The 22,361-nt window shown below is 37.4% G+C and overlaps 2 protein-coding genes and 4 long non-coding RNA genes across 8 annotated transcripts in view; 4 read left to right on the forward strand and 2 right to left on the reverse strand.

Annotated features, from left to right (window-relative positions):
* The window catches only part of LOC114157195 (uncharacterized), a 4,420-nt gene extending 529 nt beyond the window's left edge, over positions 1 to 3,891 (forward strand). Inside the window, exons 2-4 of the mRNA XM_028038056.1 lie at positions 126 to 281; positions 1,632 to 1,772; positions 2,940 to 3,891. Coding sequence (XP_027893857.1) covers positions 130 to 281; positions 1,632 to 1,772; positions 2,940 to 3,252 — 606 coding nt within the window. The 5' untranslated portion in view covers positions 126 to 129 and the 3' untranslated portion in view covers positions 3,253 to 3,891. The remainder of the gene's footprint in view (positions 1 to 125; positions 282 to 1,631; positions 1,773 to 2,939) is intronic.
* The window catches only part of casq1b (calsequestrin 1b), a 27,644-nt gene extending 23,159 nt beyond the window's left edge, over positions 1 to 4,485 (forward strand). For 2 of the 3 annotated variants that reach the window (XM_028037955.1, XM_028037958.1), the window contains one exon: positions 3,977 to 4,485. In XM_028037955.1, the coding sequence (XP_027893756.1) occupies positions 3,977 to 4,020 (44 nt within the window). In that variant the 3' untranslated portion in view covers positions 4,021 to 4,485. The remainder of the gene's footprint in view (positions 1 to 3,976) is intronic. The other variant, XM_028037956.1, reaches the window with a different exon arrangement.
* LOC114157248 (uncharacterized) lies at positions 4,033 to 12,900 on the reverse strand. The gene is made up of 2 exons (XR_003598095.1): positions 12,481 to 12,900; positions 4,033 to 4,145 (listed from the first exon to the last, which is right to left on the reverse strand). It is a non-coding gene; the product is annotated as an uncharacterized LOC114157248 (long non-coding RNA).
* Positions 11,250 to 12,100, forward strand: LOC114157245 (uncharacterized). Its single transcript, XR_003598091.1, has 2 exons — positions 11,250 to 11,294; positions 11,847 to 12,100. It is a non-coding gene; the product is annotated as an uncharacterized LOC114157245 (long non-coding RNA).
* Positions 12,901 to 15,428: 2,528 nt separating the features above from the next.
* LOC114157261 (uncharacterized) lies at positions 15,429 to 16,431 on the reverse strand. The gene is made up of 2 exons (XR_003598108.1): positions 16,114 to 16,431; positions 15,429 to 15,623 (listed from the first exon to the last, which is right to left on the reverse strand). It is a non-coding gene; the product is annotated as an uncharacterized LOC114157261 (long non-coding RNA).
* Positions 16,432 to 18,767: 2,336 nt separating this feature from the next.
* On the forward strand, positions 18,768 to 21,525 carry LOC114157255 (uncharacterized). Its single transcript, XR_003598103.1, has 2 exons — positions 18,768 to 18,876; positions 20,550 to 21,525. It is a non-coding gene; the product is annotated as an uncharacterized LOC114157255 (long non-coding RNA).
* Positions 21,526 to 22,361: the final 836 nt, after the last annotated feature.

The raw sequence follows: 22,361 nt of genomic DNA on the forward strand, positions 1-22,361 counted from the left end.
TGACCTGTTAGATCCTTAGATTTATGCAAAATTTAATAAATCTGTGAATGAATGAGAAAATAAGTTATGTTAGGTTCTTAGGCTCAAAGAAGTTGTCAGTGATTTTTTGCTTTTTGTCATTTTAGAAAGATGAAAGCTGCTCTTGTGATCGCTGTCCTTGTCCTGCTGGTCGCTGTCCTTGTTGTTCTTCTCTATCCTGGTACGGAGGAGAACAACAACTCTGTTCACAATCATATTCCTCTGGAGGAATTTGACACGGCCTCAATTCCTGAAGGGGAAGAGTAAGTTTTTCTTTTATTTGACCTTTATTTAACCATGTTAATTATCAAGAACAATATTATTTTTATTTTACAATAACGACCGGGGTAGCAGCGCCTCTGGCCGCGGCCCGGTCCAAAGCCAGTAGCCTGAGTAGAACAGAGAATCTAATTTTTGGTAGAGAAAATGAGTAAGTTCTTTATTGACATTTTTTTATTATTATTTATTACACATGGCAAAATTAAAATGGTCCAAAAACAATTAGGGTCCAACTGATCTTCATTCTAAAAGACTGGGAACATGATGGCTGTTTTCTAAGATAATGGCATTTTGGCTGTTCCATAAGACAGATTAATAAGACCCTTTAATAATATGATTAAAGATTAAAATACAAGTGCAGATAAAAAAAAACAAAAACTTGATTACACTGCTGGTGTGTAAGTTTGGCTAATTTGTTTCCTTATTGGTCAACAGTTGTAAGAGTCTGTGTTCCTAAGCCGAGTAAATGGTTTAGCACATCTTCACTCTGCACTCCTTCATTCAGTGACATCACATCTGAGAAAAACTTTAGCACTTTATGACAACAGTCAGTTGTCCAAGCTAACAGGCTAATTCGCCTGTGGTTCTTTACATACCCAACACCCAGTGCAAACATACAAAAGAGTATCAAACTAACAAAGTGGAACCGAAACAAGAAGCAACTTGCATCGACTTGTTCATGCATGGCAGCAGTGAGTTGGGTTTCTTGTTTCGTTTGTCATGTTAGATTTTACTGGTTTCCTATTTTCAGTGGCAAAGTTTCCTTCTTTAACATAGAGCTAATAAATACAGTTCCATAAGATACAAAAATATTTTTGTAGTTGATGCTGTCAATCATATTGCTAATAGATGCAATATATATATGTATACACACACACATGTACACCTACATTTCTCTCCTCTTAGAAGTAAAAGTAATAATTTATTGTGTTTGTTGATTATTAATATCTGCGACAGACTGGCGACCTGTCCAGGGTGAACCCCGCCTCTCGCCCGGAACGTAGCTGGAGATGGGCACCAGCAACCCTCCCGACCCCATTAGGGACAAGGGTGAACAGAAAATGGATGGATGGATGGATGGATTATTAATATTAGCAGGACATGAAAAGGACATATTAAAAAAAAAGATTAATTTTTGATTTGCATATCATTTTGTAATTTCCCAGCTTACATGTTAGTTATGATCTTCATGATGCTGTTTGTTCACTGCTGTTCTCTAACAGAAACATCTAAAACAGTCTTTTGTTCACGAAGAAGTGTATAACTCATTTCAGATTTTTCTGTCAATTTTCTGACAAAATGTTTTTCAAGAATTTCTTTTGCTGTCATTTTAGAAACAGGAACATTGGAGAGACCATAGCCTACAATCCTAAACCTTGTATGAAGAATCGTAACAACAACGCCTACAACAAGTTTGCTTCCAAACACGTTCTGAAGACGGTGTTTAACACTTCCTCACATTCTGAATGGAAAAAGTAAGTTACCCTAAAAATAAATAAAACTATTTATCATCCCAATAAGACAGGATTCAGTTATTAGACCCACAGTTGGCTTTAATGTATTTAGTGATAACTAACTAAAATACTGGGCTGCTCTAGTAACAAGAAAGGAAAAACATTCTGCTCACATAGCAATAACATTTAGCAATTTGCTCTCTAATACCATCTGCTGTACTGAATAAATGAGGGTCCAAACAAAACACTGGAAAAGTTTAATTAAAGTAGATCCTTGGTTACACCACTGGTAAATACTACACTGTTAAAGGTTTCCTGATTGGTCAACCGTTCTGAGGGTCTGTCACCCTTTGCCACATCTTCAGTCTGCATTCAGTGACATCACATCTGGGAAAACCATTAACACTTTAGGACAACAGTCAATGGTCCTAAATAAAGCTAAAGTCAATAAAGCTAACAGCATAATTACATTGTGATTAATAAAATACCCAATGCAAACATACAAAAAGTATAAAACTGGCAGTATAAGTAAATAAGTTAAAAAATATTTTCAAAAATTAAGTAAAACAAAAGAACAAAAAACAAAGACCACATAGAATATACATCGACTTGCCATAACTATTGCAGGCTGTTTGTCATGTATGAGGATAATAGAGAGTTTTCTTGTTCTGATTGGTTTCCTAATTTCACTGACAAAGTTATTTAATTTAACAAAAAGCTAAAAAAAAAAAAAACAACTAAAAAAAGATAAGATAAAACTATATATATATATCGCTAACACCGGTCAACAGCCCAATAATTATCAGTGGTTTTTCAGCTGTTTTTAGAGTAATTCTGTTGCGCTGAATCCAAAAATCACATTGGTTTTGCTCAGTTAGCTCAACTTTCTGAGCTAAGCTACACATCAGTTTGGGATGCTGGGATTCAGCCTTCAGGCTGATTACTGATGGACTATGAAGAGAGAAAGTTCTGCTGCTCAGCAAACGACGAGGTCGAAGAAACGGAAGTTCATGCCCTGAATGTTCTTCTTCTTATTTTATTGTATATCAAATAAAAATGTAAAACCAGTTCAGGCTCAAGAGTCAGAATATTTCTAGGTCTGTATAAAAAAACATTTACTTTTTTAACTTCCTGAACTTTTTTCCAAAGTAATATTTTGACAGGTTTTGACACATTTGGTTTCTTTAGGTACCTGGAAAAGTACAAACTCTGTGACAGACCTCAGCAGTCCTTCGTTGATAACGGAGCTGAAAATCTTTATGTGGAAATCTGCAATGGCTTTGGGAAACGTCTAAGGATGAACTTGTGCACCAGTACCAGCCCAGTTTGGCTGCATGATCTCAATGTCAACAGAAAAGGTTGCAGAGTTACTAATCTTTCTAGCCAATATAGATATGTGACTGTCGCTTGTGACAAAGTCGACAACCAATGCCTTCCTGTTCACTTTCAAGACAGTCAAAACAACAAGCCAGATGATAAAGCTGAAACCTGCAGGCCATAAACTAATCTCTGGTTTGAGATCTGAAAACCTTTTCCAAGGTTAGGAAAAATGTTGTTTTGCTTTGCTGTGCATCTCCATATCAAGCTTTGGTTCAACTTGTTGCTGGTTTTAGTTGAACTTATTCTGTAGACTCATCAGAGACAAAGTGTGATCAGCGAAAGACGATGTACGATTTACAGTTTTTACTTTAAATCAGCGTTGAGAAACTTTGTTAATGAACAACAAAGAGTGATTTTGTGCTGAGTACTAAAAGCAATAAACCTTCCCTTTGTGTTTTTGAGTCCTAATTTTGAATTCAGAACTTGTTTTTTCCTGACCTAATTAAAGTCTAAATGAAATTAAAGATATTTACATGGGACAATAGAAATGCCACTAGACTTATCTACATCCAGCGCTCTCTAAATGACAGATGGGCAATATTTTATGTACTTTTGCATCTCTGATAAATATATATTAAGTACATCTTACAATCATGACAGTGAAAAGCTTCACAGAGAAAAAACTAAACATTTTCTAAGTGTTTTTTTGTGTCTAACTGATCGTTTTGCTAAAGATGTTTCCAAAGCTGTGCAGCACGATGCTTTGTTCTTTGCTTTGCTCCAATAAAGATCTAATAAAGCTCATAATCCATCATTCATTCTGAGTTCTGTGGTCATTCACATTTATTTCTTTGTTATTCAGCATCTTTGTCCCTTTTTTTTCTCCTTGGTTGAAAACGACATGAACGATGATGATGACAACGACGACGATGAAGATGATGATGAATAATTAATGTTTTCATCACTTTACCATTAATGGAGAAACTCTGCAGTTTCTCCATTAAACTGAAACTTCTGGCAGAAAGAGACTCGCCTTTTTGACCCTCACATGTTTCCCCTTGTTTCTGTAACAACCTGAGGAGAAACACGGTCAGCTAGGAAGGAGGTTTCCATTAAACCCACAGACGGCTAGAAGGGCTCATGTTCAAAATGTCCCTAATGACTGCCTGTCTCCCACTGTTGGACAACTCAACGTCAATAAATGTAAAATCAGGCAGAGACAAAGTTTCTAAAGGGTTTCAATGTGATGTGACTCTTTCTCAAGTTTACTGTTACCTTGTTTCAGTGACAATGACAACAAACTCGTTCTTGTTACAGCTTTAAAATAAGAATTAAATTTCACTGGACAGTCTTAAGTTCAACAAATCAGTCATTGAAAATGTATGTTGTAGGTAATAAACTTGAGATCATTTTCTGTTTGTGTTTTTTTATATAAAAAAAGATTTTTGTAGTTATTTCACTATAAGGGGAGGTCATTGGAGCTGACCTTTAAATAGTGTGGATGTGCGCAGGTGTGTGTGTGTGTGTGTGTGCAAAGTCTCCTATCTTGTGTGTGTGTCTGTGTTTCTGACAAGCCCAGAAAATCTAACTGGTCAGACTGGTTTGATCACATATAATCAAAAAATAAGAAGCCAGTTTAGGGAATAAAACTGTGCAGCAGTTCCTCATCTTGGTCTTCTGGTTTCTTCCTTTAGTTGTGCTGCTGCTCTGCGACGGCTGATGACTCTCTGCTACTAACTGGACATTGTATTGAGTATTTTCTCTATTTTGTCACAGAGCTCATCTTTTTCTTTACCATCAAGTAACGCCTCTGCTATTTCAGTCATGCACTCTTTGACAATACTTGCATCTGTAAAGGGCTTTTTGCTGTTGTGCGCTGAAAGCACGGCTTAATACCCTGGTGGACTGATCATATTGGGCAGTGACACTTCGAATTTTCTGCGTCCGGAGTTCGGACGTAGGGGGGTATGATTGGTCAAATGCTTTGTGCTTAGTCTCATAGTGACGCTTGACATTGGCACTTTTAATAAGTGCCACGGTTTCGGAGCATGTGAGGCACACTGGTTTCGTGCTCGCGGGTGGAAGAATGAACATGTATGCATCAGTCCATTCCGTGTTGAACGCTCGATTTTCGGCATCTACTTTTCTCTTTTTAGAAAGCGCCATAGTGTTTGCACCTCTTCTGACTGTAATTCACGCCCTGTCTTCCTGTATCACTGCGTTTCTCGCTTCAATCGCTTTTCGCTCGCCTTCCACCTCCTCTTCCTTATATCACACTGCGTGGATGTCTGTGCCTGGCTACAAACCTCTGCTTCGGTTTGCTCATACAACTTGCTCTGAGTTCAAGCTGGCGATTTGATTCGCTAGTTGAACCACGTGGTTAGTATGACTCGCACGCGATTGGTTTGTAGCTTCCAATCCTTGCTCAGTGCAGTGCTGGTAAAAGTACTTGTGTCAGATAGGGAAAAAAATAAATGCTCCGGTTTAAAATTAATTCTCCCGTCAAAATTAACAAATATTTTAACAATTTATTCCGGGGCCGGATGGGATGGCATATGGGTCCGTATCCGGACCGAGGTCCGTTGGTTGCGGACCACGGTATTAGAGAGTGTGACTTTTATTTTGGCCAGGCAGTGTATAAAAGGTCAAACCATAATGTATTATCCCCCCTGATGCATTACATGCTAATGTATCACAATTTCTACTACTATAAATAGAGATTTCGATGAAACAGGTTTATTATTTTACCTGAAACATTCTACCAGTATTCAAAGCTGCCCTTTTAGTTATCCACCATCATTTTTCTACTTCAGGGCTTCACTATTGCATATCTCTAGGTATCTTTTTGTGCATAATAGTTTGTTCCTCTATATTTAACACTTTTATTTCTGCTGCTGCTTTTTGTTATTTGATCAGTAAACCTATTTCCAGTAGAGACCTCATTGGTACCTATTGTGTGAGCTACACACTAACAAACTGCTAGGTTAGCTGGCAGTTGTTTTGCTTATAGATGATCTATTAGCAAAGGGGCGTTTTGTTACTGTTTTACCTGTAAATATGGTCAAATGTATCAAGGTAAAACACCACTAGATGGCCACAGTTATCTCTTCGTGCTTAGTTAAAAATGACCATCCTGAAATTAAACCAAAATCTCAAATCCTCTCATTTAAGTATACATTTATAAATGTAATGATCTATAAATTTATATTTAAATATAAATTAAATATATATCAATTAATTGATATCAATTAAAACTTCCCATATTATTTCATTACTCATCAATCAATTGCTTACTTAAACAACCCACTCTAAGGAGGAAATTGTTTCCTGAATTTAGGAAACTAAACCTACATCAAAATCCTGCGTTATGCGATGATAATAACTTCTCTACAACTTCCTATAACCTGTTTCCAAGCAAAACCCAAAGGTTTAAAAAGCCTATTTCTATGTTCCTTAGGAAAAAGGTTCATTGGATCCTTTGTGATTTTAGATTTCACAGTTTATGTTTAAGGTTACTCCACTAGCCTGAGTTTTCTCTATTGTCAGATGGAGCACAAAACAAACCCACTCCCCCCTTCATGAACCTCCTCTCACCTCTTGCAGGGGCAGGAAAAAGAGCTGATAAGGATTTCAAGAGAAACTCCTAATTCTTCTGCTGCTTCATTAGCATTTGGCTCTTGTATCATGAGATATGTTTTAGTTTTCATTTTAAAATGTGGGAGTCTTCTGTTGCTTTACTTCTAAAGTTGTAACTTTGTTATCATGCTCTAGTGTTTTGCCAGGGGGCTTCATATGGTGGTCAGTTGGACCTGGTGGGGGTCGGAGTTGCAGCACCGCTGCAGCTTCTGCCTGTTCTCCCCTGCTGAGCTGCTGCAAGCTGCTGTGAGCAGGAGTTGCAGCTCCTCCCTGGTGCTTCATTGTTCTCTAGTCTAAATAAACATACTTGTTGCTTCCTCCTGCTTATTTTCATTTGCAACACTCTCTTCTTTCTGTAGTTGCTTTTAATCATGTCTTATTACAGTTTAGTGTTGATTCTCTACAAGTAGCTCCTCATGCACCAGTGTCACACAAAAAGATCTTTTTCCCAATAACCAATAGTTATTTCAGGCTTAATGTTAACCATTGATAGCAAATCGTGTAAATTTAGCAAAACTTCCTTTGTTTGATCAATTTCCATTTCATTCACTTCATCTAATTTGGGATGTGATGTCTCATTATCAGACTCTGGTTCACTCAGAGCTGATTCTAATTATACTCAGGCGTTTTGTTTTTCAGGACAGTTTCTGGCCAAATGTCCTTCTTTTCCACAACACCCTGAATTATTTGATCTTAGATTTCCTCTTCTCCCTCTAAAACCTCCTTTTTATAAAATATTCCTACTGAAGCTTTTTTTTAATGTTTACTACCTTCTCAGCATGGAGGGAAATAATTCACATACTCATCTAATGTTCCAGTTCCCAATTCTATATAAATGATTTCCTCATATTAACCCATAATTTACTATCCATTTGTTCAGAAGTTTTTATTTTCACAGGGTTCTGCCTTTCAATAACCTTCCAATCTTTACACTGCAGTTCATCTTTTGGTTCACACTTACTGCTGTTTTACCCATTTTGAACAATTTAGTCCAGTTCATCAACACATAGGATGTTCTAAAACTGGGATTTTTATAGCGGGGTAACAATTTTAAAAAATACCAATTGTAGTAATTCTCATTAAAGTATTTCTGAAACCAAACTGAAAAAAGAAGCAAGTTTATAAACAGTGTACAGAAACAATAAACCCCAGAAAAAAACACTAAAGTAAAAGCAAAACCGTAATAAAAATAAAAAGCACAAGAAACTCAAAACAAAAAACAACAGTAACAGAAGTTGTACCATTATGGTCTGGAAAGTGCTCTCTTCTTCTAGTTGTTCACTCGTCAAAGTTAAACTTGAGTTTCCAGACTCGACTGTCTCCCCTGAGGGAAGATAGGAGAAATCCTTCTCTATGTCAGTGGTCTGGGCAGCACTCGGTACCTGGATCCAGCTATCAATGGTGGCCTGTGTCCCATCAGTTTGTGCTGCCTTGGTCAAAGCCAAACTTGAGTTCTCAGCCTCAACTGTCTCTTTCTCCGAGGGAAGATTGGAGGAATCCTTCCCTCGGACAGTTTCCTGGACAGCTTCTTGGATCCAGGAACCAACTGCCGCCTGGCACCAATCTTCTACTGCTGTGGTTGTCAAACCAGCACTTGAGTTCTCAGCCTCAACTGTCTCTTTCTCCGAGGGAAGATTGGAGGAATCCTTCCCTCGGACAGTTTCCTGGATAGCTTCGTGGATCCAGGTATCAACTGCCGCATGGCACCAATATATTGCTGCGTTTGACAAAACAGCACTTGAGTTTCCAGACTCAACAGTTTCTTTCTCTGAAGGAAGATTGGAGAAATCGTTCCCTATCTCAGTGGTCTGGACAGCGCTCTCTTTATGGGTCCAGTCTTCTTGTGCCGTCTTCGTCCGAGCAAAAGTTGAGCCTTCGGACTCAACTTCGGGGTCCTTACCAGCCGGTGAAGGACCAAAAGGAAAAGCACAAAAATCATCGTGCTCAGAGATCCAAACTTCCCCAACCGGGGAAGGTTCAAAAAGGAACGCATCGTAATCATCATTCTGGGAGAAGCAAGCTTCCCCAGCCGGAGAAGCTTGCTTCTGTGGCGAGGAAGGCTCGCAAGGAACCTCCGCAGAGGAGGAAGGTTCAAAAAGGAACGCATCGAAATCATCGTATGCAGACTCGGTGCTCTCGTCCTTAGAGACACTTTTGTCTGTATCGCTACCAGGAAAGATTTTGTCAAAAACCTTCTGCATTTTGGTGCTAACCAAATATCCAAGTCCAAAACCCAGGGGAAAAAACATGCCAACTAAAATCCTGTTCATAATGAAAAGCTTTGCTACACACAGTGTTGAAGTTCAAAGAGCTGACTGAATATGAACTGATGATTTGAAATACAAGCCCTCATAACCTCAGAAGTTCTTTGATCGTTTGACCACATCACAGATGAGGTCATAGCTACAATGAGGTCACAGTAGTTCTGAGGCAATGTCTCGATTCTGCTCATTTCTATGGAAACGCTCAGATCAGTTCCACATGACCCAAAAAATTGACCCTTTGCAACTGTGTCACTTAATCATTCGAGGTGCCATGACAGACGTCGGAAGTGAGGATGGAAGTATGGAACGGAGCGACAAAAATTTTTTAAAAGTTGTTTGGAGTCGGTGTTTTTTTTTATTGTTTAAAAAACTTAATAGCTATGATAGCTGTTTAGTTAAGGTTTCCAGCAAACAGGCGTGAAAATCTGTTTAGTATTTAGCGATTTATGATGAATTAAATGCGCTGATACTTCACTAACGTAGCACCGAGTGGAGCGGGCCGCTCTAAGATGGCGACTCTATGTGACGTCAGCGACAATAGGCCGGAGCGGTCCATATGCCTCTGGTTTCTTTGCCTGCTTCTTTGCTGTTTGGACATTTTCTGCTCTATTTTTCAGCTCGCAGCCGGTTCTGGTTTTAGTTCTAATAGTTCATGTAGTAAAAACAAACAAACTTAGAGTTGTTCGAGTTCTCCAGAGCCGAGCATGAACGGTGAAGAATTAGCACTTGGCTCAGTTCACTTTCAAACTACTTTGGTAGTTGTTTATAAAAAAATACATAAAAACACTATGTTGTTGGTAAAGAAACTAACAGACTGCTTCCAACAGGAAGGTGAAACCCATAATAGCCTAGTTAGCTTAACTGACTTTCCACCGTGTTTTCCTCTTCATGGTAGATTCCTCTCCTGCCTCTCAGCAGGTTTTCACCACAGCTCAAATTAAAAATGGTGCTTAATTTCCCAAAATGGTCTTATATTGTTTTATCTTAAATTTTGGGGGGAGTTTTTATTGTTAAAAAGCTCCTGTGCTGCTTCTTCGGGTCATTTAAGTTTAATCAGTTCGGCCTATTTTGAGCTTTTAGAACGAGCCGTTTTAAGACTTCTTGTTACTTTAAATGCAACTAAGCTGCCGCTAGCTACGTCCCCATCATGTTTACACTCGCATTTGAAAATGGCCGCAAACTGATGCGCAATTATACAGCTGTACAGCTTTGAAAAGCAGAAGTAGAGCCTCCTGCACAGCCAACAAGAATGCAGCACGTGGTTTCTGGATTGTAAGTCAACAACTAAACACTTGTCTTTTCCAGCAGCTTTTGTACAGCGTTAAAATCAGCTGAATAAAGTCCTCCTCCCAAGTCTTGACCGGTCTGCAGTAATACAAAGGTTGGGGACCGCAGCTCTAGAGATTTGCAATGATTTCCACATTTTCCTTTTCACATAGAATCCACTTTGTAATATTTATGTGTCTGCACTGAAATGAATCAGATGCAGTTTGATTCATTTTACCTTATGAATTGTAAATGATCAGCTTATTATGAAATTTTAGTGATTCTTTTTGACAATCTGTTCTCAATTTCTTTGATATGGGACAAGATATAGGACATAACGTTCTGCATCACCTTCGTTTACTTATGCTTATATGTGAAAATGATAACTTCATCATAAACGGCTTTAAAATGTTGACGTTTGACATAAATCCTTCTGGTGAAAATTAACAAATATTCTTGCAAGTAGCATGTTTTTATTCATTAAATGGGAAGATCTATGTGTTTCTGAAAAAAGCACATTATACAGTTCATTAACTGTGGCAATTGGAATGTTCAGGCATAACATTATGACCACTGAACGCCGACGTTAGCAACACTGATTTTACCGCATCATTGCAGCTTGTAGTATAATTTAAGGTCTGTCCATTTTACAAAAATCTCTTGAACTTACCAATAATCTATGAATAAATATGAATGTGTGACTCCAGTTAATGACATCTGCCAACAGGAAGTATATTAGTTTAACCGGAGGTCACAGTACATGCACGTTAATCAATCAATCAATCAATCAATCCAAAAATCAATCAAGTTTATTCGTATAGCACATTTCAGCAGCAAGGCAGCATAAAAACACAAAAATAAAAGGTCATAAAAAACAACATGCAGTCACTGATCGAGAAACCAGCAACCAGCTTTGCGCAGTGGTCAGGGTTAGGGTTAACCCTGACCTTTTTTTTGGCCAGGCAGTGTATTTATGGCCTAATTTAATGCAAATTGCCTATTTGTCAGGAAGATCGACCTTTCGTCTCCTCAGATCGGAGTCGTTGATGTTGAGGACGTAAGGATTTGCTAGTAACCACATCACCTGTTGCAGGATGAGAGGCCCGTTCATTAGAAACATCCTCTGTTGCCTTGAAAGCTGCCTTTACTGTTTTTGTGGTTTAGATTCAACGACATGTCGAAAGCTTCCCTACACACAACACTTCTGCTGATTTGTTAGCTGCGCTTACATTACAAGACTCTTGTTGATCCATATCCATGAAGGAGTTGTGTTTGATTCAGATCTGATGCCTGGGGAGGCAATCAGAGTCCAAGCTCTGGTGAGATGGTCCAGTAGCCGGTAGCCGTCTGTATACTCAACCTTTTAGTGAGGGAATTTTCTGGTTTGGTCAGAACCAACAGTTTCCAAATATCTTATTCAGAACACAGCTGAAGGCAGTTAATGTCAACGCCTCTGACTTTTAATTCACATAACTTGTTTCACCGGTTTAACAGATGAATAGACCTAACAGAATGCCAAATACTGTCGACTTCCAGTTTAGCCATTGATTATATCGTGTTGTTTACCTGTCAGCTACATAAATCTAGCGGTGATGTATTTGTGTTGCAGGCTGACAGCGTGTGGATGGACATGGATGATCAGGATGACATGCCGACGGCCGAAGAGCTGGAGCAGTGGATAGAAGATGATCTGTCTGGGAAGATCGATCCTGATGATGATGATGATGATGACGATGAAGACGACGACGATGATGAAGAATAATTAATGTTTTCGTCACTTTGCCGTAAACTAAAACATCTGGCAGCAAAGAGACTCGCCTGTTTGAACCTCACATGTTTCTGTCAGGATTGGGTTTTTTCTGGGTTGATTTGAGTTCTGTGTGTTTATTTTAGGTTTCTGTGTGTCTTGAGTCTCCATGTTGTCCTGTCTACCCTTTGATTGTTCCCAGGTGTGTGTTCTGTGATTACCCTCTGTATATTTACAGCCACCTGTGTTTCTGTGTCTTGGTCGGGTCCTTGTTGAATGTGTTGAACCGGTCTGTCGGTGCTGTCCATTTGTTTGCCAGTGCTACCAGTGTTGAGCCTTTTGTCTTCAGCTCAGCTGTGCTGCCTGGACTTTGGAAAGTTTTGTGCGTTATTTTCATGATTAAACACCATCATTCATCTCTACCTGGGTTTACAGAGTCCTGTCTGACCGCCTCACAAAACACTTCATGACAGTTTCCCCTTGTTTCTGTAACAACCTGAGGAGAAACACGGTCAGCTAGGAAGGAGGTTTCCATTAAACCCACAGACGGCTAGAAGGGCTCATGTTCAAAATGTCCCTAATGACTGCCTGTCTCCCACTGTTGGACAACTCAACGTCAATAAATGTAAAATCAGGCAGAGACAAAGTTTCTAAAGGGTTTCAATGTGATGTGACTCTTTCTCAAGTTTACTGTTACCTTGTTTCAGTGACAATGAGAACAAACACGTTCTTGTTACAGCTTTAAAATAAGAATTAAATTTCACTGGACAGTCTTAAGTTCAACAAATCAGTCATTGAAAATGTATGTTGTAGGTAATAAACTTGAGATCATTTTCTGTTTGTGTTTTTTTATATAAAAAAAGATTTTTGTAGTTATTTCACTATAAGGGGAGGTCATTGGAGCTGACCTTTAAATAGTGTGGATGTGTGCATGTGAGTGTGAGGGCGTGTGTGTTTGCAAAGTCTCCTAAGTTGTGTGTCTCTGTGTTTCTGACAAGCCAAGAAAGTCTAAACAAAACATATATATAAACAAAATAAAGTAATTTTCCATTGTAGGAAGGTGATATTTTTCATCCTACAGCCAACACACAAAAAGGACTTTTCACATTTGATGTACTAAAAGAAAGGCAACAGTGAATGAACTGTTCACTGTTGGAGGAAGTGAAATGCTTATATTCAATCCCTAGACAGTGTAGCTGCTGAGAACTGTGGAGGAAATGGGTCATGTTTTGTCGTCCATATAAAGAGATGTACATCTTAGTTGCTTGCATGCACACAGCTGCTGCTTACACCATCACAACTGGTCAGGCCAGTTTATCACATATAATCAAAAAATAAGAAGCCAGCACAGAGAATAAAACTGTGCAGCAGTTCCTCATCTTGGTCTTCTGGTTTCTTCCTTTAGTTGTGCTGCTGCTCTGCGACGGCTGATGACTCTCTGCTACTAACTGGACATTCTGCCAATAATTGTAATGTATCAATACTTGCTTTGAATTAGGGACTGATTAGATTTGAATGTTTTTGCTGTGGTGTTGTACCATGTTGTACCATCCAATTATTCATTATCTGGCACCTTTAATACTTGAAGGGTCATGAGGGGGTTTGGTGGTCAACGTTCACAAGGGACAGGTCACCAGACGTTGTGTGCTAATTTAAATTAATTGTTTTCATCTTCTTCTTATTATTATTAATGACTTTCTATTTCATTTGTCTTTCATGGCTGCTCTGATCTCCAACATTCTCCATGTCAGGAAGTGACACAAATTCGTAATTTAAATCCATTGATCTTCAGAAATGTTTCTTCTGTAATTATTTGCGCAGTCAATCTTTGTAGATCACGTGCAACACGACCACTTTCTGTGCAGACGGGGGTTTTATTTTACCTCATGTCTAGTCTCTGTAGATCAGGCCCTTAATGTTACACAAAAAAAGTTGACGATTTTTTTTAAAACTAGCAACATATTTATGGCCTAATTTAATGCAAATTGCATATTTGTCAGGCAGAAAAGCTTCGTTGAAATCCCAAAACAGGAAATATATTAAATTCAGTGGATTTACACAATGAAACATCTTAGCAAAAACAAGTTAGCATAGTTTATTTTACATAAAAATATTGACCTATTAGATCCTTAGATTTATGCAAAATTTAATAAATCTACAAAGAATATGTTGTCAAAAAATAACTTATGTGAATGAATGAGAAAATAAGTTATGTTAGGTTCTTAGGCTCATTTGTCCCAAAAAATTGTCAGTAATTTTTTTGCTTTTTGTCATTTTAGAAAGATGAAAGCTGCTATTCTGGTCGCTGTCCTTGTCCTGCTGAAGGGAGGGACGCCGTCCTACAACCCTTATCCTTATATGGAGAAGAATAACATCACTGCATACAACAATTCTGTTCACAATCATATTCCTCTGGAGGAATTTCACACGGCCTCAATTCCTGAAGGGAAAGAGTAAGTTACCCTGAAGTAAAGAAAACCATTTATTAACAAAATGCAATGGAACAAATGACAATGTACAGTTTGCTTTAGTGTGTTTAGTGATGGTTAAAGAAAATACTGAACAACTATTTCAGAAGGAAACTAGAAGACTTTGCACTCACATATCTGAGCGATAAAATGTGACAATTTATCACGTGTTGTACTCGATAAATGGTGGGTTCAAACAAACCACTGAAAATGTTTAATTCATTTTATTCATTTTTTTTTTACCCCTTCAGGGGTCTTTTGTGGGCTCTAGTGTCTCTTATATGAAAGTAGGCTGACAGGAAACGGAGAAGGAGAGGGGGGAAGACATGCGGCAAATGTCGTCGGGTCCGGGAGTCGAACCCACGACGGCCGCGTCGAGGACTGAAGGCCTCCAAATACGGATCGCGCTAGCCGCTACGCCACCACGGCACGCCCTCATTTTTATTTTTATTTGACCTTTATCTAACCATGTGAGTTATCAAGAACAATATTTTTTTTACAATAACGACCGGGGTAGCAGCGCCTCTGGCCGCGGCCCGGTCCAAAGCCAGTAGCCTGAGTAGAACAGAGAATCTTATTTTTGGTAGAGAAAATGAGTAAGTTCTTTATTGACATTTTTTTATTATTATTTATTACACATGGCAAAATTAAAATGGTCCAAAAACAATTAGGGTCCAACTGATCTTCATTCTAAAAGACTGGGAACATGATGGCTGTTATATATATATGTAAAACTTTGTACTTATCTGGTAAGGCACCTGTAACAAAGGAATCGGTGACTATGAATCTTTACAATTAAATAGCGCATCAGAACTAGGTTCAACTCAGGAGGAGCAAGGGAAACAATGTGTTGAACAAAACACATTTATTATGCAATTTAACAATAATGAAACAGAACAAAATAGTCAATGTTTCCTTTTGGTAGTCCTAAGTCAAGTCAGTCGAGTTCAAAAGTTTTTCCTTTCTTTTCTTTTTTAGTTCAATTCAGTTTTCAGATCTGAATGTTATATGGTAGCTACCCGGGTAGTGTTAATATGTGCAATCCCACCGATCAAGTGGAACAGAAGAAGGTTCTTCTTTGACGTCGTAGTGGACACAATCTCAATCTGCTCTTTTGGATCCTGGCTCGCCGTTCTTCACACGATGTCTCTCAACACAAAAAAAAAACAACCTGCATATAGCAGAAATGTATTTTACTATTTTGTGATACACCATTCTAAGTCATTTCAGTGAAAGTTTATCTTTCACTCCATGTAAATAAAATAATTTACAGCTGCGACAACCAATTTTGTCTTTTAGCTCAACAAAACATCACAACATAATATTCACTGAATTGACATATCTTTTTCTAGCATTCTTCAATTCCGTACAGTGGAATAAATAACTCACTGTCACTAGATACCTCATCAGTATCAGTATTCCAAGAAGAAAAAAAAGGCGCAATATTAGCAGAATGGCCTTTCAGAGTTAGCCGTAAGCATTGCTAATTTTCATACAAAACATACATTCTTAATCATAACAAGTATCTCCGATTGTTTTTCTTTTCCTTTCAACATTGAACTGTAAAATGAAATCACAATATAACTTTTAATACATAACAGCAAAATATTAGCTGGTGGCTAATCGATAGCTAACGAAGAAAATTATAGCACAGAACTCACCGGAGATTCGCATCAAAAACAAATAAATGTAATATCAAAAACAAAGTTCTTCCGGGTCCGGTTACACAAGAATCGAAAAATCAACCATAGATGAAAACTAGCTCTTGAAAAATACTGAAAATAACACAGAGTTTTGTCAATAAAACGACCACAAAACGTTTCTTCCAGTTTCTTCTTCTGGTTATTCTAGTCCATATTCTGCAGCATATCAATGTAGTTTTAGACTACTTGAAACCATTTACTGCCACCTATCGACAATGGAGTGTACTACAGGCTATAATTCATATTTGTTAAATTAACATGGGTTACATATATATATATATATATGTATACACTGCTCAAAAAAATAAAGGGAACACTTAAACAGGTGTTTAACACTTAAAGTGTTCCCTTTATTTTTTTGAGCAGTATATATATATTTACACACACACAGGGCCACTGTATAGGCCCTGTGTGTATATTTTTTGTTCATAAAAACAAAAAAATTGGGACTCTGTCAATTACAAAATTAATCATATTGTATTTTCGAAGACTGTTTTTAGCAGTAAAAATCAAATGTTGACCATAAAACACACATCCATATTTGCCCTGAACCCCCCTGGATCTGCATGAAATGGTTCGTTCCTGCTTGGAGAGATTGACGGTGACTGTGGTCAGCAGCAGTCAGGAGAAGAGAAGAATGACTGCAGCAGTTACTATGCTGCTAAGAAAAATAATAAAGTCAGGTTTTCAAGAAAAAAACGTATAAAATTTTTTTGTTTTTTTAAAACCTGAGAGAGACAGAGAGAGAGAGAGAGAAAGGCAAAAGTGTCCATTTATAAACCAGTTTTACTCCTAGAGATGTGGGTAGACTGTGAGATGATCAACCATTTAGCATAGTTAGCTTAGCTACAGACTGTTTGCCTCCATTTCACTTGCATTTAATGAATTAAGTAAAGAAATTACCGAGATATTCATATATTGAACTTGTTCCTTGTACCTTTTACCACTTAACAACAGATGAGTCCGTCAGCAGCAGCAACTCTAGTCCTCCTCCTCTCCTGACTAAGAAAATTAAAGCTGCAGTATGTAACTTTTATTAAAACAAATTTTTCACACATTTGTTAAAACTGTCATTATGTTGTGACAGTACGGCATGAGAGATAATCTGTGAAAAATCTATTTCCTCCTCCTTCTCCCAGTGCTATCTAGAAACAACCAATCAGAGGCAGGAGAGTTTTAGCGCTGTCAATCACAATCTCATGTTGCTGCTCATCCTTCCTTCCCCTCGCTCTGTGCTGCAGCTAGCATAGCCTGTTGTAAATGCTTAGTCTAGTTAGCAAAGCTACCAGTGACGGCAGATAAACATTTTTCCTGTAATGATAAGTTGTTTCTTCACCATTAGCACATTTAGCAGTGAGTGAATGAGGTTGATTGACAGCACTAAGGCCCTCCTCCTGGTTCTGATTGGTTGTTTTGGTCGGAACGTTGCATTACTTTAGCCAGTAATAGTAGTTCAGGGAGGAGATTGATTGTTTTCACAGATTATCTGACATGATGACAGCTTTAACAAATGTGGAGAAAACATATTTTTTTATTAAAGTTATAAACTGCAGCTTGAATAAAATGCAACTACATAGTATTTATTGAGAAGTCTGGATTGTTTCATGTATATTTTGCATGTTGCCTTTGACTGGAGATACATTTCAGTAAACTAAAACCAACAGAAAAACATTTAAGCAATTTACTTGCATACTGTATGCAGACTGTTTCATGTAAAATTCACGAGCACTAAATATTGCTAGTATCAGTATTGGACCAAAGGAAGCAGGGCAGTGGCAAGCCTTTAAAATTGTGACGCTTTTGAAAGGGTCAGATAGACTAAAGAAACTGTAACAACAGCTCCGTGGGGGGGGGGGAAATTTAATGTTTTGTCAGGGGGCCCAAGATTCCTGGGGGCGCCCCTGTATATGGTACAGACCAAAAGTTTGGTGTCCAAACTTTTGGTCTGTACTGTATATACATACTGTACATACATACATATATGTACACTTACATTTTTCTCCTCTTAGAAGTAAAAATAATAATTTATTGTGTGTGTTGATTATTACATAATCAACACACACAATAAATTATATAATGGAATATTAGCAGGACATGAAAAGGACATATTAAAAAAAAAGATTAATCTTTGATTTGCATATCATTTTGTAATTTCCCAGCTTACATGTTAGTTATGATCTTCATGATGCTGTTTGTTCACTGCTGTTCTCTAACAGAAACATCTGTGGAGAACAAATGGACTTAAGTTCACATTGCTCTAAAGACAATAGTTGTTAACGAGTTTATTTGGGGGTATCAGAGTTCAAATGCAACGCTTTCCACAATTAAAACCATTCTGTCATTTTTCTGTCACTTCACAATTAATCTTTTAGTCTGTCCCATATCATATATAAAACAGTTCAACTGGTTCAAATACACTGCAATGTTTCAAAACCTGATAAAGCAGCAATTTGTTGTCTAAAACAGTCTTTTGTTCACGAAGAAGTGTATAACTCATTTCAGATTTTTCTGTCAATTTTCTGACAAAAAGTTTTCCAACAATTTTTTTTGTTGTCATTTTAGAAAGAGGAACACTGGTCCTGTCCTGATGCTTAGAGAGAACACAACCTACAATCCTAAACCTTGTATGAAGAATCGTAACAACAACGCCTACAACAAGTTTGCTTCCAAACACGTTCTGAAGACGGTGTTTAACACTTCCTCGCCTCCTGCATGGAAAAAGTAAGTTACCCTAAAAATAAATAAAACTATTTATCATCCCAATAAGACAGGATTCAGTTATTAGACCCACAGTTTGCTTTAATGTATTTAGTGATAACTAACTAAAATACTGGGCTGCTCTAGTAACAAGAAAGGAAAAACATTCTGCTCACATAGCAATAACATTTAGCAATTTGCTCTCTAATACCATCTGCTGTACTGAATAAATGAGGGTCCAAACAAAACACTGGAAAAGTTTAATTAAAGTAGATCCTTGGTTACACCACTGGTAAATACTACACTGTTAAAGGTTTCCTGATTGGTCAACCGTTCTGAGGGTCTGTCACCCTTTGCCACATCTTCAGTCTGCATTCAGTGACATCACATCTGGGAAAACCATTAACACTTTAGGACAACAGTCAATGGTCCTAAATAAAGCTAAAGTCAATAAAGCTAACAGCATAATTACATTGTGATTAATAAAATACCCAATGCAAACATACAAAAAGTATAAAACTGGCAGTATAAGTAAATAAGTTAAAAAATATTTTCAAAAATTAAGTAAAACAAAAGAACAAAAAACAAAGACCACATAGAATATACATCGACTTGCCATAACTATTGCAGGCTGTTTGTCATGTATGAGGATAATAGAGAGTTTTCTTGTTCTGATTGGTTTCCTAATTTCACTGACAAAGTTATTTAATTTAACAAAAAGCTAAAAAAAAAAAAACAACTAAAAAAAGATAAGATAAAACTATATATATATATCGCTAACACCGGTCAACAGCCCAATAATTATCAGTGGTTTTTCAGCTGTTTTTAGAGTAATTCTGTTGCGCTGAATCCAAAAATCACATTGGTTTTGCTCAGTTAGCTCAACTTTCTGAGCTAAGCTACACATCAGTTTGGGATGCTGGGATTCAGCCTTCAGGCTGATTACTGATGGACTATGAAGAGAGAAAGTTCTGCTGCTCAGCAAACGAGAAGGTCGAAGAAACGGAAGTTCATGCCCTGAATGTTGCACAATGAAGACATAATGTTCAATTAACATGTACTTACCCTTATCAGTATTTATTAATCAGGTTACAAAAATCCAGGTTTGTATCATTTGAGTAACACAATTTTCTTTCTCCTAAACCATTTTTGGATGAGAAATATTAATGGAAATGAACTGATAATGTCACAAAAATTTAGGCAGAAGGTTGGATTTCTCTAAATCAAATTGGAATAAAAACCTGACTGAGAAAAATAGATGTCAGCTTTGGATTCAGAGGTGCAAAATAGTCCTAGTTCAGTTGAACGCCCCCTGCAAAAAAACAGACAACTTCCAAAAAAATATTTGTTTGTAACCCAGTGCAGTAGATGCAGCACCGCTATTGAAAATGCCATTTTTATTACTTGGTTACTTGTTACTTTCTCTTCAAATCATCACACAGCCTTAATGGCATATGTATAGAAATGATACCTGTTAATTTCACACATAAAGCTATAATAAAACCTATATGCCTTTATAAAAAGCACTTAGTCACCAGCAACTGTATGTAAATTCTTATTTTATTGTATATCAAATAAAAATGTAAAATAAGTTCAGGCTCAAGAGTCAGAATATTTCTAGGTCTGTATAAAAAACATTTACTTTGTTAACTTCCTGAACGTTTTTCCAAAGTAATATTTTGACACATTTTTTTTAGGTACCTGGAAAAGTACAAACTCTGTGACAGACCTCAGCAGTCCTTCGTTGATAAAGGAGCTCAAAATCTTTATGTGAAAATCTGCAATGGATTTGGGAAACGTCTAAGGATGAACTTGTGCACCAGTACCAGCCCAGTTCGGCTGCATGATCTCAATGTCAGTACGAGTGATTGCAGCATTACTTATCTTTATAGCGGAGATAAATATGTGACTGTCGCTTGTGACAAAGTCAACAACCGCTGCCTTCCTGTTCACTTTCAAAGCATCCAAAACAGTGGGCCAAACAGCACAGCTCAGATCTGTAAGCCATAAACTAATCTCTGGTTTGACTTTGGAAACGTCTCCCAGTTTTGGTAAAAATGCTGTTTTGCTTTGCAGTATCTCTGTATCCAGCTTTAGTTCAGCCTTTTTCTGCTTTTAGTTTAGTTGAGTTTATTTTATAAACACATCAGAAATACCACATGATCAATGAAAGAAAATGTACAATTTACAGTTTTCAATATTTCAGCGTTGATGGTTTGATTTTTAGACCTGAAAACTCAAAAACTAATTTGTTTTGTAAAACATCTGGGAGTTTTGGTTGTCATTTTGAATTGAGAAGTTTTTCTTTCTTACCTAATTAGAGTTGCCATTAAATTAAGTTATTAGTCCATATGTCCAGAACATCAAGTCACCATGACAACCAGCTATTTACATGGGGCAACAGAAACGTGACTTAAATTTATCTACGTCTCTGAATCACATAGATCCTATACATGAGAAATACTTGATATACTTTAGCATCCCTGATAAATATATATGAAGTAACAATCATGACAATAAAATTTTATATTTTACAGCCAAAAAATTCAACATTTTCTAAGTGCTGTGAACGACTTTTTGTGTTTAAATGATCATTTTGCTAAAGATGTTTCCAAAGCTGTGCAGCACGTTGCTTTGTTCTTTGCTTTGCTTTAATAAAAGTTCATAATCATTCATTCACTCCAAGTTCTGTTGTTATTCACATTTATTGTTTTTCATAAGCTCCATTGTCATTCTGTGTCTTTGTTCTCTTTTCAAGTCACGGTTTTGTTTTTTTATGACAGAAAAGTCAAAAGCGATCAAAAGATAAAAGTTAACATTTGTAGCATAAACATTACGGCACATATTAAAATATTTCAGGAATTCATAAGAGGGTCAAGAAAGAATCAACAAATATAGTCAGACGGTTTCCTGGGTCTGCTGCCTGTGGATGGGACAGCTTGTGTTCTAGTTTAAACGTCAATGCAGGATGATTTTGGCTGATTTTTGAGGTTAGGAAAAGAAGCAAAGCTGTTGGCTGAGGAACATAAGTAGATAGAAATTCTGGTAAATATTGTTTTGTCAATAAATCCTGGAATTGTTAATAATTCAGATCTATGGCTCTAATGGTATTCATATTCTCCCAGGTGGGCCCCATTGACCTCCAGTCATCTTTGCATTTAACCTTTAACAACCATTACAGCCCCGTCACTCTACGGTGACACAGGATGTAACACAATTTACAAAAAGCAGTGAAAGTCAATAATCAAAGGAAACTCAACTAAGGTCAATTATTGATTTTTCCATTTTCTTCCGCTTCAGTTCCTTGGAAACACAAGCGGTGGTAAAAAGACTTCAGCGTTTCCAAACCTAAAACAAACACAAACACATCCCGTTATAGCTCAAACAACAAAACCACTCCTGTCTAAACTCAAAGACTACAATTACTAAACTCTCTTGCCGGCCACAAAACGAGGAAGAAATTAGTCAAAAGAAAATGGCACAGAACCCCTAACCAAACTCCCCATCCA

The sequence above is a fragment of the Xiphophorus couchianus genome, chromosome 14 (genome assembly GCF_001444195.1).
Source record: "Xiphophorus couchianus chromosome 14, X_couchianus-1.0, whole genome shotgun sequence".
NCBI classification, from domain to species: domain Eukaryota; kingdom Metazoa; phylum Chordata; class Actinopteri; order Cyprinodontiformes; family Poeciliidae; genus Xiphophorus; species Xiphophorus couchianus.